Source organism: Drosophila takahashii, chromosome 2R (assembly GCF_030179915.1).
Source record: "Drosophila takahashii strain IR98-3 E-12201 chromosome 2R, DtakHiC1v2, whole genome shotgun sequence".
Classification (NCBI taxonomy): Eukaryota; Metazoa; Arthropoda; class Insecta; order Diptera; family Drosophilidae; genus Drosophila; species Drosophila takahashii.
The window spans coordinates 38,779,353-38,793,122 of NC_091679.1; the positions used below are offsets into that span (position 1 = coordinate 38,779,353).

A 13,770-nucleotide genomic window follows, 5' to 3' on the forward strand; every position below is an offset into this window, starting at 1 on the left:
AATGCAATTAGTGCGCGATTTGAATTTGATACCCCAGTGAATTCGCACTTCAAGGAAGAACTTGCCTTCTTCTTCTCGAAAGACAAAAGAATTCAATTATAATTGCATTATGGCTAAAAGTTTCGGCTCATCATAATGCGATCAAAATATTGCAAATTAAACGCATTTGTAAAATCCATTGAAATTGCCTGCTATTGGGGAAATGGGAAATTGGTAAATGGGAAATGGAAAATGGGAAAATGGAGAACGGCAAATGGCGAGTGGGGGTCGATTAGGCAGGCGAGTTGTCGCACTTAAATGGCTCAATCAGACGTGAAATTTGTTCATTTGCGCCAGCCGAGTGCATGAACAAATGCATGATTGAATGGAAGGCACACACAGATACTCACGCACACACATTCAGCATACAGAGAAAATCAGGTGCCTAGACATGTAGAGAGCGTGACGTCAAAAGGTGAACGAAATGAAATTGAAATATAAATACAAAACGCATCAGGCGCATAAGCAGAGCAATCAAGCGCGAAATCTGTGCACAGCAATGCATAACTGCAGTCTCCCTCTTTCTCAGAAAGAGACGGCTAGAACAAAGCCAAAAGAGACGGGTAGAGTGGGGGGCTCCATTCACTGTCAACTAGGAATGTGTAGACATCATTTAAGTCACTCCCGCATAAACACAAATATACCTCGATAAACAGACAGAGAAGGGGATAGCGTAGAGTTAATAGAAAGAGAGGGCCTTACACATACGGCTGTCAATAGAAAGAGATGGCCGATTGGTGAGCCGCCAATACATCGACATTATTGACTTGCTGTCGTGGCATGCAAATAACAATGCCAAGCCCCACTGCATTTTCCCAATTCGACCCTCTCATCTCGAGGGCTGCGAAAATATTTGCCAATCGAGACAAAAAATTGGCAGCGATGCGAGTCGGGCAAAACAAACCCGGCTAAACAATAAACAATAAGGAAAACACATGCAACCGACAACAATGACAGCGTCAACGGCCAACTAAAAACTTTTCCATTACAATAATACTGATATCTAAAAAAACAACGAACCCATTCGAACCCTTAGTTGTATTTCATCCAAAGTCCACAACTTTTCATCCAATAAAGTTAGCTCACTCCTAAACGGTTTAACTTAAAACTAAAGGTAAATTTATTTATATATAAAAAATTCTGGCGGAAGCGCCAAGGGCTTCTCGTGTGTACTTTTTTTTTAGTTTAATTGCTGACCTAAGGTAACCGGTTTTGGGTGCGCCTCAATCTTTAGAGATGCTCTTGAACAAGTTGGTGACTCAGCACCCACAACCCATTGTTTAATTACCAACAGAAAATCAGTGAGCAATTTAGTTGAATCGCAACATGCCAAGCGAATGGGGTGAGCTTGTAACTTATAGTCTTTACAATTTATAGAAAATCACACCTGCCTGTGCCTGTTTTTTGCTTAGTTTTCCTGATCATCTGCCTGATTCCGATGGCCAATGGGGGCACTACCTTGCCATCGCTAAGCGCCAGTCCCATAGTCTTTGCCCGGAATCTTTTCCGCGTCCTAAACGATGAAGATCCCCCCGTGAACATGATGGTTTCCCCGGCTGCTGCCCGTAGTGCCATGACCTTGGTTTTCATGGGGGCCGGCGGGAAAAGCGCGGATGAACTGCGTTCCAAATTGATTTTGGGCGTGGCCAATAAGTCGGAAATCGCCAAACAACATGCCGAATCCTGGAGCGAGGAGTGTTCTTGTGCGAAAAAAGGAGTTGCCCTGCGATTGGTTACCCGTTTGTTCGTAAATGAGGAGGAAAAAATACGACCTGAATTTAATACCACGGCCATGGAGTTCTTTAATGCTCAGGCTGACTCTCTAAATTACCTAAACCCCGAGGATTCAATTAAAAAAGTCAACAAGTGGATGGAGAAGCAAACATTTTACACTGTGAGGAATCTTTTCACCCCTGATGTCTTTAATCTCGTGTCTAGTGTTATTTTGGTCAACTCCCTGTTCTTTCGAGCCAAATGGGATAAGTTGTTTCCTCAGGATCTTACAGAGGTTCAAGACTTTTGGATCAATCCTCGCCAGCGGATGGAAACGCCGATGATGCGTCAGATTGGCCAGTTTCGCTATGGCGAGTCCAAGAAACTAAAATCACAGATACTCCAGTTGCCCTTTGAGAAGTCCAACTTGACCATGATGATCATTCTGCCCACGGATATCGACGGGCTGCCGAAATTGGAGGAAAAACTTGGGCAGCTTGATATGAACGAGGTGGCCGCCAAGAGTTTAATGAACGAAGTGGATGTGACGATTCCAAAATTCAAGATCGAGTGCGAAATAGATCTTAGAGTTCCACTACAGAAGGTAAGGAAATTATATACATTTTTGATAGCTAAGTATAACTGATTGATCTAATTAATATTTAAGCTGGGAATCAGTCGTATTTTTGAACCTGGCCAAGCGGATTTGAGTGGCCTCTTTGCCAAAAAAACACCACAAAGGATTTCGGAGGCCAGGCACAAACTATTTCTAAATGTTACCGAAACAGGTTGCGAAACAGCTCCAGAAACGGGTAAAACAAATTTAAAAGCATATATTTTTTAGTTATTTGTATTTTAACTATATATTTAGATGTCCAACCCGAAGTCTTCTATAAGAATCCGGATCGCAAGGTCTTCCGGGCCGACCGACCATTCGTTTTCGCCATCCGCAGCAAGAAAAACGTTTACTTCGTCGGCCATTTCATTAAGCCCTAATTGCGGGAGGAGTTTTGCAAATATTTTTATGGTGATGGCCCGCAGGCAATCACGGCCAAATGGCTGTATCCCAATGAACATCAAATTATTGCCAAACAAATGTACACAATGCATCCGAAATACAAAAAGGCAGCAGGCACAGGCAAACATTTGTGCGGTGGAGAGATTTTGGGGTGCCAAATAAATGGCAACATGGCTGCCGAGGCAGATCATTGCGAAAATTCGCAGATAGGAGAGATGTAAGGAAAAGGGTGGGAGGTTGGAAGTGGAAAAGAAGGGGATGGGAAATGGGGGAAAGGCAACAAAGAAACGGCGGCTGGCCAAACCAAATGAAAAGTAACTTGAACAAAATGGGTATAAGACCAAACACTTAAATACTCTTTTAAAATTTAGATTCTATAAAAGTAATATATTTTGAAGTAGGTAAGAATTATTTATATTTAAGTTTTATTTTTTTATTTTTTATTTTTGTCCAATTAATTAAATAATTTTTCCTATGGTCTCCGATTTTATTTCATAATTATATCAATGCAATAAATACAAAACAACTAAAACGAAAAATTTTATAAAAGAAATTGCGGCTTAAAGCGGCCACAAAGGACTTAAAAGGGCCAGTAGAAATATGCTTACCCCCCGTGAGAGTAGAGAAAAGCGGCTGCAAACGAGCATCGTCGGGATTCTTTTGCCCGGGAAAAGCCAGGGAAGCCAACTTGTTAGCCAATTTTAAATACAACTGCTGCCACTGACAGTAATCAAGATTGCACGGCAATGCCGGCGCGGCTACAACAATGCCAAATGCCATTCCGGCCAGCAAGGGCCAACAATTGAAAAATAAGTAATTTCTCAACTGTAGTGAACTTCGCAGAAGAATCAGTGGAGGAGTAGCTGGAGGAGGAGCAGCTGGAGAAGCAGGAGCATCAGGAGCAACATGAACAGCAGCTGAAACAAGCAGGAATAGGAATCAGAATCGGAATCGCAGGAGATGGAGTCGCTCGTCCGGTTGGAAAACGAAAACTTTGCCCGTCCAATTCATCGATGATTGTCGTGCAGCGCGAAGCGATTCTGGTTCTGTTCTCATTTTGTGACTCGGATTGTGATTCCGATTCTGATTCTGGCACCGTCCTGGTCGTCTGCCATCGATGGCCATTCCAGCGGCAGCCGGTGTGGCACAAATGTTTATCTTTCCCCCCGATTTTTGCCCCAACGGAGATGGAAATGGAGATGGAGATGGAACTGTAGAACTCTTCCGTCATCGCAGCGGAAGTGCAGCTGCACAAACTTTAGAAAGCACCCAGGGGAAGTGCTCGTATCAAACTCTTTCTGTTTCTGTTTCTGGCCTTGTCATCTGTGTCAAATGCTAATGCAGAATGTCACCCTAATCAAATTACCCAAACTGGGAGGCACAACAAAATGTTTTCGATTGCAATGAATAATTACAAATAAATATGGAATTTCATATCGCATACTTGGTCATCGCTTCCTACATATATAATCCAATTAATTTAATTGCTATGCATAGGCTCGTGCTTGATCCATTTGAAATGCCAATATCTAATGGCCACAATTCTGCAGTTGAATAATCTATGGGCAAAAAATTGACCTCGCTTTTTCCGTGCATAATTAATTTGAATATGAATATGAATATTATGGGCCAGTAGAAACACAGTCCTTTGAAATATGGCCGAATGCGGAATGTGGAGCTAGGACCGATTTGGAAATGTAATTTAAAACCAATCAAACGCATCCACATGCAACAACGAGCGGCAAATGCCGGCGGTCACAAAATGCATTAAGCATCTTTGTTGCCCTTAGCCAAGAGATTGTTTACAGGGGGTGGTGCACTGGGGCATTGGAGCATCCATAGCATACATAGCATCCATATCATCCCAACGCAGCCCAAACTTGATATAGGTGGAGGCAATTGCCACACAATGGGCAACCAATCGATTTAATAGCTGCAACAATAGGGGTAACACAATCTTCGTTATGAAACACTCACTTGGCCATGTGCAAAATTAGGTTCACGAAATTTAGACAGCTTAACAATGGGGTCTTTGTCTTCTGGGCTTTTAGTTTAAAACGATATCATAAGCTAATAAGCTTAGTATAATTCGTAAGTACTGTTTCATTTCTCAGGAGGTAAACAATAGGCAACGATTCCCTAAATATACAACAACAAAAATATATAATTTTATAAATATTTTTGACCAGATCGATAGATTAATACTATGCCCTTTGAGATAATATTAATACTCCAATACATTCCAGCTCTCCTCTGTAAGTCACCATTTGCCAATGACTGTGGCAAAGTTAATCAGCTAACTGCTCAGCCAGCCACGCCCCCTGGCCGCCTCCGCCCCTCGACTGCACTGTGGAGCGCATCTCCCGGGGGTCTAAAACTAACTTATTTATGGGTATCCCTGACTTTGACTTACGTGCCTGCCATTCGAATGAAGTTTTACGTCTTGCGAATCATATTCATATGAGCAGTGTCCTGTAGGTTCGTGTGGGTATTACCATTTGCCAGGGATCGGAGTCCCAAGTCCTTCGCCCTTCGTCCTGAATATCCTGAGTGTCTATGGCCGACCGTGCCACATGCTGCAGGAAATTACATTTCAATTTTAAAACGACTCTCATTGCCAGCTTCCGTTACAGTTGCTCACCTCCATTTGCCCATCGCGGCAGGTGGCCGTGTGGCAGGTGCGGCAGGTGTGGCATTTCGGGGCAGGGGGGCAGGCAGGTGAGTGAGCGGCGGCACACAAAATGGCCTGCCATGAGCGGCACTTATCGCTCGACTGCAGCTTAAGCGCCGGTTAATCCATCACAAAAGTGCATGCATTCCTCTGCCCAACCGAAGCACTTCACATCCCCTTCCACATCCCCTTCCACCTTCCGCATCGCATCCCCCCAACAATTTCCATGTGCTGCGGGGCGTGCAAAGTGCTGCCGTTGCTGATAATAAGCCGTCATCCAGGCAAAACTCCTGATGAGCTGAAACTGAGGCTCGAACTGACGCTGCACCGAAAGAAAAAGCTCTATTAAAGGTCCATTTATTTTCATTTTAATGGACTGACTTTTCCTAGAAATCCATAATTCAAAAAAATTTGTCAGCATTAAATAGTAAATAATAAGAACTATTTTCTATTTTTTAATTTTCTTGTAATTTTTTATTTTATTAAACTTTTTACTTTTATTTTCTTGCCGTGTAAACTTTCATAGTTGGACACGGCATACGGCTTTTCATTGCGGTTACGCATACGCCGCGTTGCCCCGCTGGCAGACGTGCGTGCCATAAATAGCGGATGGAAAAGGTGTGGGCGGGCAGGTGGGAAATGGAAGTGAAAATGGCAGAGCTCATCCATTCCACTTGCAGCGAATTGCAAGTCAACGCCAAGTGTCTTAAGTATGCAAAAAGAAAATCTGCGAAGGGCGGGACGCTGAACGCTGAACTCTTAACTCAAGTCTGGACAGGTGATTTAAAAGCCATTTGTCAGCCGAGAATGGAAGAGGGGAGCGGGGAGAGCTGTGGATGAGCTGGTCTGGGTGATTGGCTTGGGTCAGTGGAATTATTCAAATTATCCCTAGGAAGATTTCGCTGTCAGGATCCGGCGGCGGCAGACGACTGCATTTGTTGTTTGGGGGGCGGCAATCAAATGGCCTTAGTGGCATTCTTTTATCGCCCATCCGCATCCGCGTCTGCACTCCACGCAATCCTCCAGTTGACAGCCAACAGCCAGGAGCCAGAAACCGGGATCCAGCATCCAGAATTCAGAAACCATGGGCCATGGGCCCCATTTGTTGTCGCTGATGGCAACCGACCGGATATCCCATCTATTATAAGTGCTTACCACTCGCCGACGAGCATTGACATTTGGCTAATGGCGAAAATGTCACCGAAATGCAGACAAACCCAGACGCAGACGGGCAAATAAACAGCTCTCTTTGGAAGGGGCGTGGTCCAGCTTAACGTGGCCCCTCACACAAATTTTGGAATCTCGAAATAAGAAGGGAAAATGAAACGGAAATCATAATGCCGCAACCTTGACCCATCGGAGTTTTCAATCAGCTTACCTATAATTTCGCTTTTTAAGGCCCATCAATCATTTTTCAACCATCAACTAAGTAAATAAAGCTGTACTACTGCGAGGTATTAAAGCATACATTGCCTACTCTTGGTTAGGAGAAATCCATTTTAATTATTTGGTTTCATATGGTTCAAAGGTAAAACTTCCTTTAAATAGCCCTTCTACAAGGTTTCACAGACATATTTTAAGCAGAGTGTATAAAATTAATGTTATTTTATATTATTAAATACTTTTTAAAGTTTCTCTATTTTAATTGAAATGTTTCCTTTCTTCCTGTGTAATTTAAAATTATGATTGGAACTGCATGGGCTCAACTATTTATCAAATCATATCAAAACCGGCGGAGGGGGGTCAGATTTCTTATCCACAGTCCCGCACATAATTCATTTAGCAGCGGGAAGTTGTGGTTGTGAGTGGAGCAAATCAAAAGCAATCATAAATCAAATCATTTGATTCATTGATTACATAACACATGCAATGCTGTGCGTTTGTGTGTGTGGCAGCTGTCTTAACGCGCCTATTTAATCAACCCAAACCCCTGGCTTGCCTTTTTCCATCGCCCGCCCAATGAACCCAAGACCATATGGGAGAGGACCCCACAGAGTCAAGGGGCCCGACTATTGATTAATAACAATGCCCAGCATGGGGTAGCGAAAGAAAATTGCCTGCCTGGATTTGCTAATGGGGCATAGCCCCCCTCCCATCGGATTTTCCCCTACGATGATTGGAGGCCCTCAACTTAAAGCTGTTGCAAAAATATGGCAACAATTAAAACTGCTGTGGCCCATTGTCTGAGCACACATAAAAGCAATTAACTGTCCGATTTGATAACAATGACAAATATAAATATACGTGTGTGCACTGAGAGAAATTGTTACAGGTTCAATAAATACCATTTTAAATAAATTAAATTAATTACTCTTACAAGCAAGAGAGAAAGGTTATATACCCGTTACTTAGCCAAAGTAAGTGCGAGGTTGATGGGGATATGCATGCACGAAAGCAACTGCTTGAACTGCTTGAATTTCATTATTTGCTTATAACTTTTTAATGAATGGTCCCATTTAAAAAATTTCTTCTACACTTCAATATGTAATAATAAACACAACAAAATTGCATAACAAGTTTTCCGAAATCTTTAAAGCCTGAAAAATTACTTCAATCTAATTTATTTAATTCAGCTTGAAATACTTTTTCCAGTGTCTGTATGCTTTGTCCGTAATTGAAAAGGACTCGATGCAGCCAGGGTCTGGTAAATGACTAAAAACATACAAAATATACAAAATACAAGGAGCGGGCGGGGGCGAGGACGAGACGGAGGTGGCACGTCCGGCTCGCAAATGTTATGACAAGTGATGTCGCCTCTTGTTTGCTTTGCCAGCATGCTGGCAAATTCTCAAAATTGTTTTTTCATTACACACACACACTGAGGCAGAGGCGAGGAAAAATCAGGGCGACCGAGGAGAAGTCAGGCTTTTGGCCTCTACCAACTGCAGCTTGCTGCACTTTTGCCACTTTGGAGACAATAACTCATTAACATAACATTTGGAAGTCACTCGCTGCAAGTCACTGGCAGCTTGAAAGCAACATATGCGCCAACATTTCACGCTGTCAATCAGCGAGCAAGTTTCGGCGACAACTGAAGACAAAACATTTTGACATTTTGGCAAATGTCAGCGGCCCAGATGATGAATGCGCCCCAGATCCCGGCAACTTGCTAGCCGCCTCCTCAAAAGCACCTTTTTGCATTCGGCAATTTAGCAGATGAAACTCTAAAACAACAGACAAATGACCACAGAATGTATTTTATTTACCCATACACTATGCGAAGAGTAGGAATGCTTTTGAGGATTTTTGGAATTTATTCATTAAAGCTTTAAAATGCGATTAACTCAGAAATGTTATGTAAAATGTGCTTGCTGCTTTGATGCAGTTATGCTTTTTTTATTTTGTCCAAATCCCATTCTCCTTTACTCGCTGCAAATTAATCTCATACCAAAATCAAAACAGATTCTACCAATGGAAAAGACAGGGCATGAAAAAAGGAGCAGCTTATAGAACTTCGAAGTAGCAATTTAAAAATATGATTTTTCTTTTGTATTATTTTTATACCCTTGCAGAGGGTATTATGATTTCAGTCAGAAGTTTGCAACGCAGTGAAGGAGACGTTTCCCACCCCATAAAGTATATATATTCTTGATCAGCATCACAAGACGAGTCGATCTAGCCATGTCCGTCTGTCCGTCTGTCCGTCTGTCCGTCCGTCTGTCCGTCTGTCCGTCTGTCCGTCTGTCTGTTTCTACGCGAACTAGTCTCTCAGTTTTTGAGCTATCGGGACGAAACTTTCGCAAAAGTCTTCTTTCTATTGCAGGTAGTATATATGTCGGAGCCGACCGGATCGGACAACTATATCTTATAGCTCCCATAGGAACAATCGGAAAAAAAAAAACTTTAAAAAATTCTAGCTTCGGTGTTTTTTGAAATATTACCTTCTACTTTTGGGGATGTTATTTTTTAAATATTTTTGAATTTCGAATAAATTATTTAAAAAATCGGACTACTATATCATATAGCTGCCATAGGAACGATCGGAAAATTAATGGAAAAGTAATAGGAAATAAATTCAAGCTTCTTTGCTTTTTATTGTATTATCTTCTACTCTAGGATATGACTCTTTTTAAATATTTCCGAATTTCAATTTTAATTTAATCAAAATCGGACGACTATATCATATAGCTGCCATAGGAACGATCGGAAAATTAATGAGAAATATTAAAAAATTGAACATTTTTGCGATTTGTTAATAAATAGGAATGATCTGCAAGGGTATATAAGCTTCGGCTGGCCGAAGCTAGCTTCCTTTCTTGTTATATGTATAACTTAGAACACCTAATGATTTCCAATCATAAAACATTTATACATTTTCTCTATATATATTTTACAGAGTATTTCTGTAGTCATCCCAAAAAACCATAAAGTTGCCAGTCGCTTTTTGTTTTATGTCTCTAAGCACTCGCGGCGAAGATGAACGACAACAAAAACAATGACCAAGAATAATTGCATGAAATAAAAAGCGGATTTGCATTTTAGATTCCCAACGTCCACCTTTTGCAATACTGTTGATTTTTGTGTTGTCATTAGAGTTGGGTAGCTGGGATTGGTGGGTGGTTGGTTGGCACAACGAGGAGCAGGAAAATATCTCAGCTTGCCCGCTGACAGTCGAGCTGAGGGAGCAAAAGTGGAAACTGCTTGGTCTTACCGATAAGAAATGCAGCCACCGAGGGAAAAGCGGGCGAAAGCCACTCTGAGTAAATGTCACACAAAACTAATACTCAGGACCATTTTTTATGACAGCCTGTGTCCAGACCCCGTAAACCTGAGACGGGAAGATAGAAACAAAAAGAGATACACAGGAAAAATAGTTTGGTAAATCAGATGATGAGGTGGGACAATGTGAACAGGGTATTATAACTAAAATTAAAATAATTAATTTAAAGTTTACAAAGAATATAATGGATAAATTCTCATTATCATCGTTAGGTATATAAAATTATTTATAAATTTAATGAAAAATATTAAAGAGTCTAAAACAAACAAGGCATATCAAATCGAGCGTGTGAATTTTACTTTTTTTTAGTGTTTTTCTCATAGTGTGCGATTTAAGTTTTTTTGTAGTCCTTACATTTTGTCATTTTGTGTGTCCTGCGCCCACGGCTCAGTTTTGAGTTTTTGGTGTTTAGTTACATGTTTGTCTTTCGAGGAGACGAGGCTCTGCGTTGATGAAGTGCCGGCTAGCTTTAAAGTGGGCAATATATTTTTATGATTTCCCCGCCGCTGCGGAAATTTTGATGAGATTTGCCTGGACAAACTTTTTCTGTTTCTTTGTTTTCTTTTTATTTACGCTCATTTCACATAATGCGGGAAGTTTGATGTGTTGTGATTTGCTTTTGATTGTTGGCATATTTCTACAGGGGGTTCGAGGTGGGTTGTGAAAAAAAGACCCAGAGATGGCAATTAGTTAGAAAAGAAAGCGCGGAAGGAAAGGAAATGCGAAAAGTGAGTGTGAATATTTAGCTAAATTTTGCAGAACGAAACCGCAGCGCAAATAAATGCGAAAATCCCCATCCTCCCTGGGTTTTCCCCCCACTTTTTCGCCTTGTATGGGACAATGTAACATGCAAATTTTGTGGTGAAAGACTGCACAAAAAGCGGAGCAAGAAGCAGCAGCAACTATTTGCGCAAACAGAACAAGCGAACGAACAGCTTGTCTAATTGTAATCCGAGTTGTAAGTCGTTTAAAACAGACAACGAACGATGGGCGGTGGGTGGTGATAGATGGGCGGTGGGCGGCAAGGGCGGTTAGGGGGGCGTGGCAGGAGCTGGACGAACGAACGCTGGAGTACTCGAATTAATTACCCTCGGAAGTTGCTTGGTTAACAACGCGCAGCGAAATGGAACGGCACACGGAAATGCCCAGAGCAGCGAGAACAGAGAGCAGAGTGCACTGGGAGAAAATTCAACCGTTGTTTGTTATTAATTAAACAAAACTCAAGGACTCCTTTCTTAAGGATGCTTACATGTCACATCGATATTTCCAAAATTTAATTTTAAATTACTTTTTGTAAAATAAATATAAATGTAAATGTAAAATAAAAATAAATCATTCTGTACATTTCAGCTTATAACTTTTTAAATAGTGCATACTTCAAAGATTGTTTAGAATAAGAATCTGATTTTATATGTTATAGTAACGTTTTTGAATAAGAGTCTTATGTTATATGTCATAAAAGTGATATTTTAAAATTTACTACTTAAGGTATGGGATTAATTTTAAAGATACTTTTTGCACTTTGTTAATAGGTTAGATGGCTTATAAAATAAAATATCTTAATTATGTTTTGGATCTCTGAAACCCAATTCCTTTAACCCTTCTCTTAGATTCGACAAAATGTCTTAAAAACCTCTTATGAAAATGTAAGTAAATATTTTTATACCATTTGAGATATTTGGCTTCCTTGCTTCTTTTGAAAATGTAAGAAAATATTCTTATATTTGAGAGTTTTGGCTTTCTTGTTACTGGCTTTAAAAGTAATTCGTTATCCTTGTTACTGCGCTGATGCATTTCTCTCAGTGCACCTACCAAATCGGACACTCTGCTGTGTGGACTTTGCGTTCGGGAATGTCATCATCAACGCTCAAGTTCGCGTGCACAATGTGGCAGTGGCAGTGGCGCTCTAGCGATGGCACAGGATCTGGGAATGTCCTTATACTGGCTCTGTTTCTGGCCAGGACTTGTGGCCGCAATGCAATGAAATTGCGACCACACCATCCTCCCACTCCGACTCTCTTTCGCACGTCGTGCAAATGAATGCAGCGGAAATGAAATGAATTCGTTAGAGCCGCAAAAACGCAGCCAACGAGCTGCAATGAGAGCTGTGAACATTTCACAAACGGTTTGCAATTAATGAGTGCGGACGTTCCGAAAAAACTCGTATATATACAGTACGTATGTATGTATGCCAGTGGAAAATCTATAAAGCTATGCGTAAAGTGTGGGCGGTGATGGGCAGTGGGCGTGGCAGTCAGTCAGGCCGCTTTCGAGCTGTCAGAAACATCAATCGGGAACTTATCGCTTTGACATTATGCCAGTGTTTTGGCATGTGAAGCCCGAGATTTTCAATTGCACGGTTGTGTATACAGAATAGTTGAGTACCCGAGTCAAGTCCAAGTTCCTTCTCTTTGAACAGAGCTTAACATAATGAGCTCAAATTAAAATCTTGTTAAAAGTGCAAAAGGCGCAGACACCGAAGACAAAAAAAAAAAAAACGAGCGGAGGAGCTTCAGTAAAAAAATTTATAGAAATTATTCACGACATTTGCACGGCGCCGAGACACTGGAACTTAGACCGAACTGGAGAACTGGAGACTCTCCACTCGCTGCCTGCACTTGACTTCCAGTTAATCCCGGCAAGCTACTTAAAAGTCATTGCAGCAACAAAAGCAGCAACAGGAAGAGCACAAAGTGGAGGAGTGAAGATGCAGCTGCAAAGGAAAACTTAATTAGAAAATTATGCGCGCAAGTCGAAAGAGCAGCATTAGAGATGCGGACGAGCGACACTAAGCCTTCACCATCCCCAACTCTCATCCCCCATGCCACTGCGCTGATTTGCATATTAAATGTCAAGAAGTGATTTTCTAATGAATCAAAAACCATCAAATTCGGCTGCATCCCTCTCAACTTCACGGTGAACGCGTATCTCCTGCAGTTTTAATGATGGCTTCGCATTAATGGCTGTCAAAATTGTTGCTCCTTACCCTGCACTTAGACACCAGAGCACATACACTCCCACGACTTGAGATGCTGGAAAAGTTATGTGGATCTACTTATGCAAGTTGTTGGCTTAAGCTTTTTGGCCCGTCCTCGTAGTGCTCTTGTGTCTGTGTGGGAGTACATACATATCCTGCGGCATCTACCACGTTTTTTGCGACTTTGTCAAAGCCAAAGCCAAGCGAATGGGACTGATAAGCATTCACAAGTACAGTGCCAAACAGCGCTATATGGCGACCCTATAGAGCATTATTGAAAATGTTTTAAAATAAGTTTTGTTGGCGCCCAACGTGGGGCCACCAGCGTTTTTAATTTTCTATTTCAAATCAAAGTTTTGGAATAACCAGATAGTAAAGTAAATGCAAAATGCTATTATGTCGGACAAACAAGCAGATACGATTTATGGTTTCGAATCTGACTGTCACTGTAGATACACTTATGTGTATAATGTGAATTTGGCAAGACAAACTTTTCTAGGAGTTGGGCGGCGGGAAACGATAATTTCACACACGACAACAACGAATCATAATTTTCTCGCATTGATGTTGATTAAGTTGTGCTTAAAGTTTGCCATCAAGCGACCCTCGTTACCCCGACCCCGCCTTTCATC

At 41.5% G+C, this 13,770-nt stretch overlaps 1 protein-coding gene across 1 annotated transcript; it reads left to right on the top strand.

Moving 5' to 3' along the window:
* The first annotated feature begins 1,394 nt into the window (after window positions 1–1,394).
* Spn47C (Serpin 47C) lies at window positions 1,395–2,895 on the top strand. The gene is made up of 3 exons (XM_017147190.3): window positions 1,395–2,356; window positions 2,420–2,564; window positions 2,624–2,895. The coding sequence occupies exons 1-3, from the start codon at window positions 1,478–1,480 to the stop codon at window positions 2,746–2,748; spliced, it is 1,149 nt and encodes a 382-aa protein (XP_017002679.2). The 5' UTR covers window positions 1,395–1,477; the 3' UTR covers window positions 2,749–2,895.
* The last annotated feature ends 10,875 nt before the right edge of the window (window positions 2,896–13,770 follow it).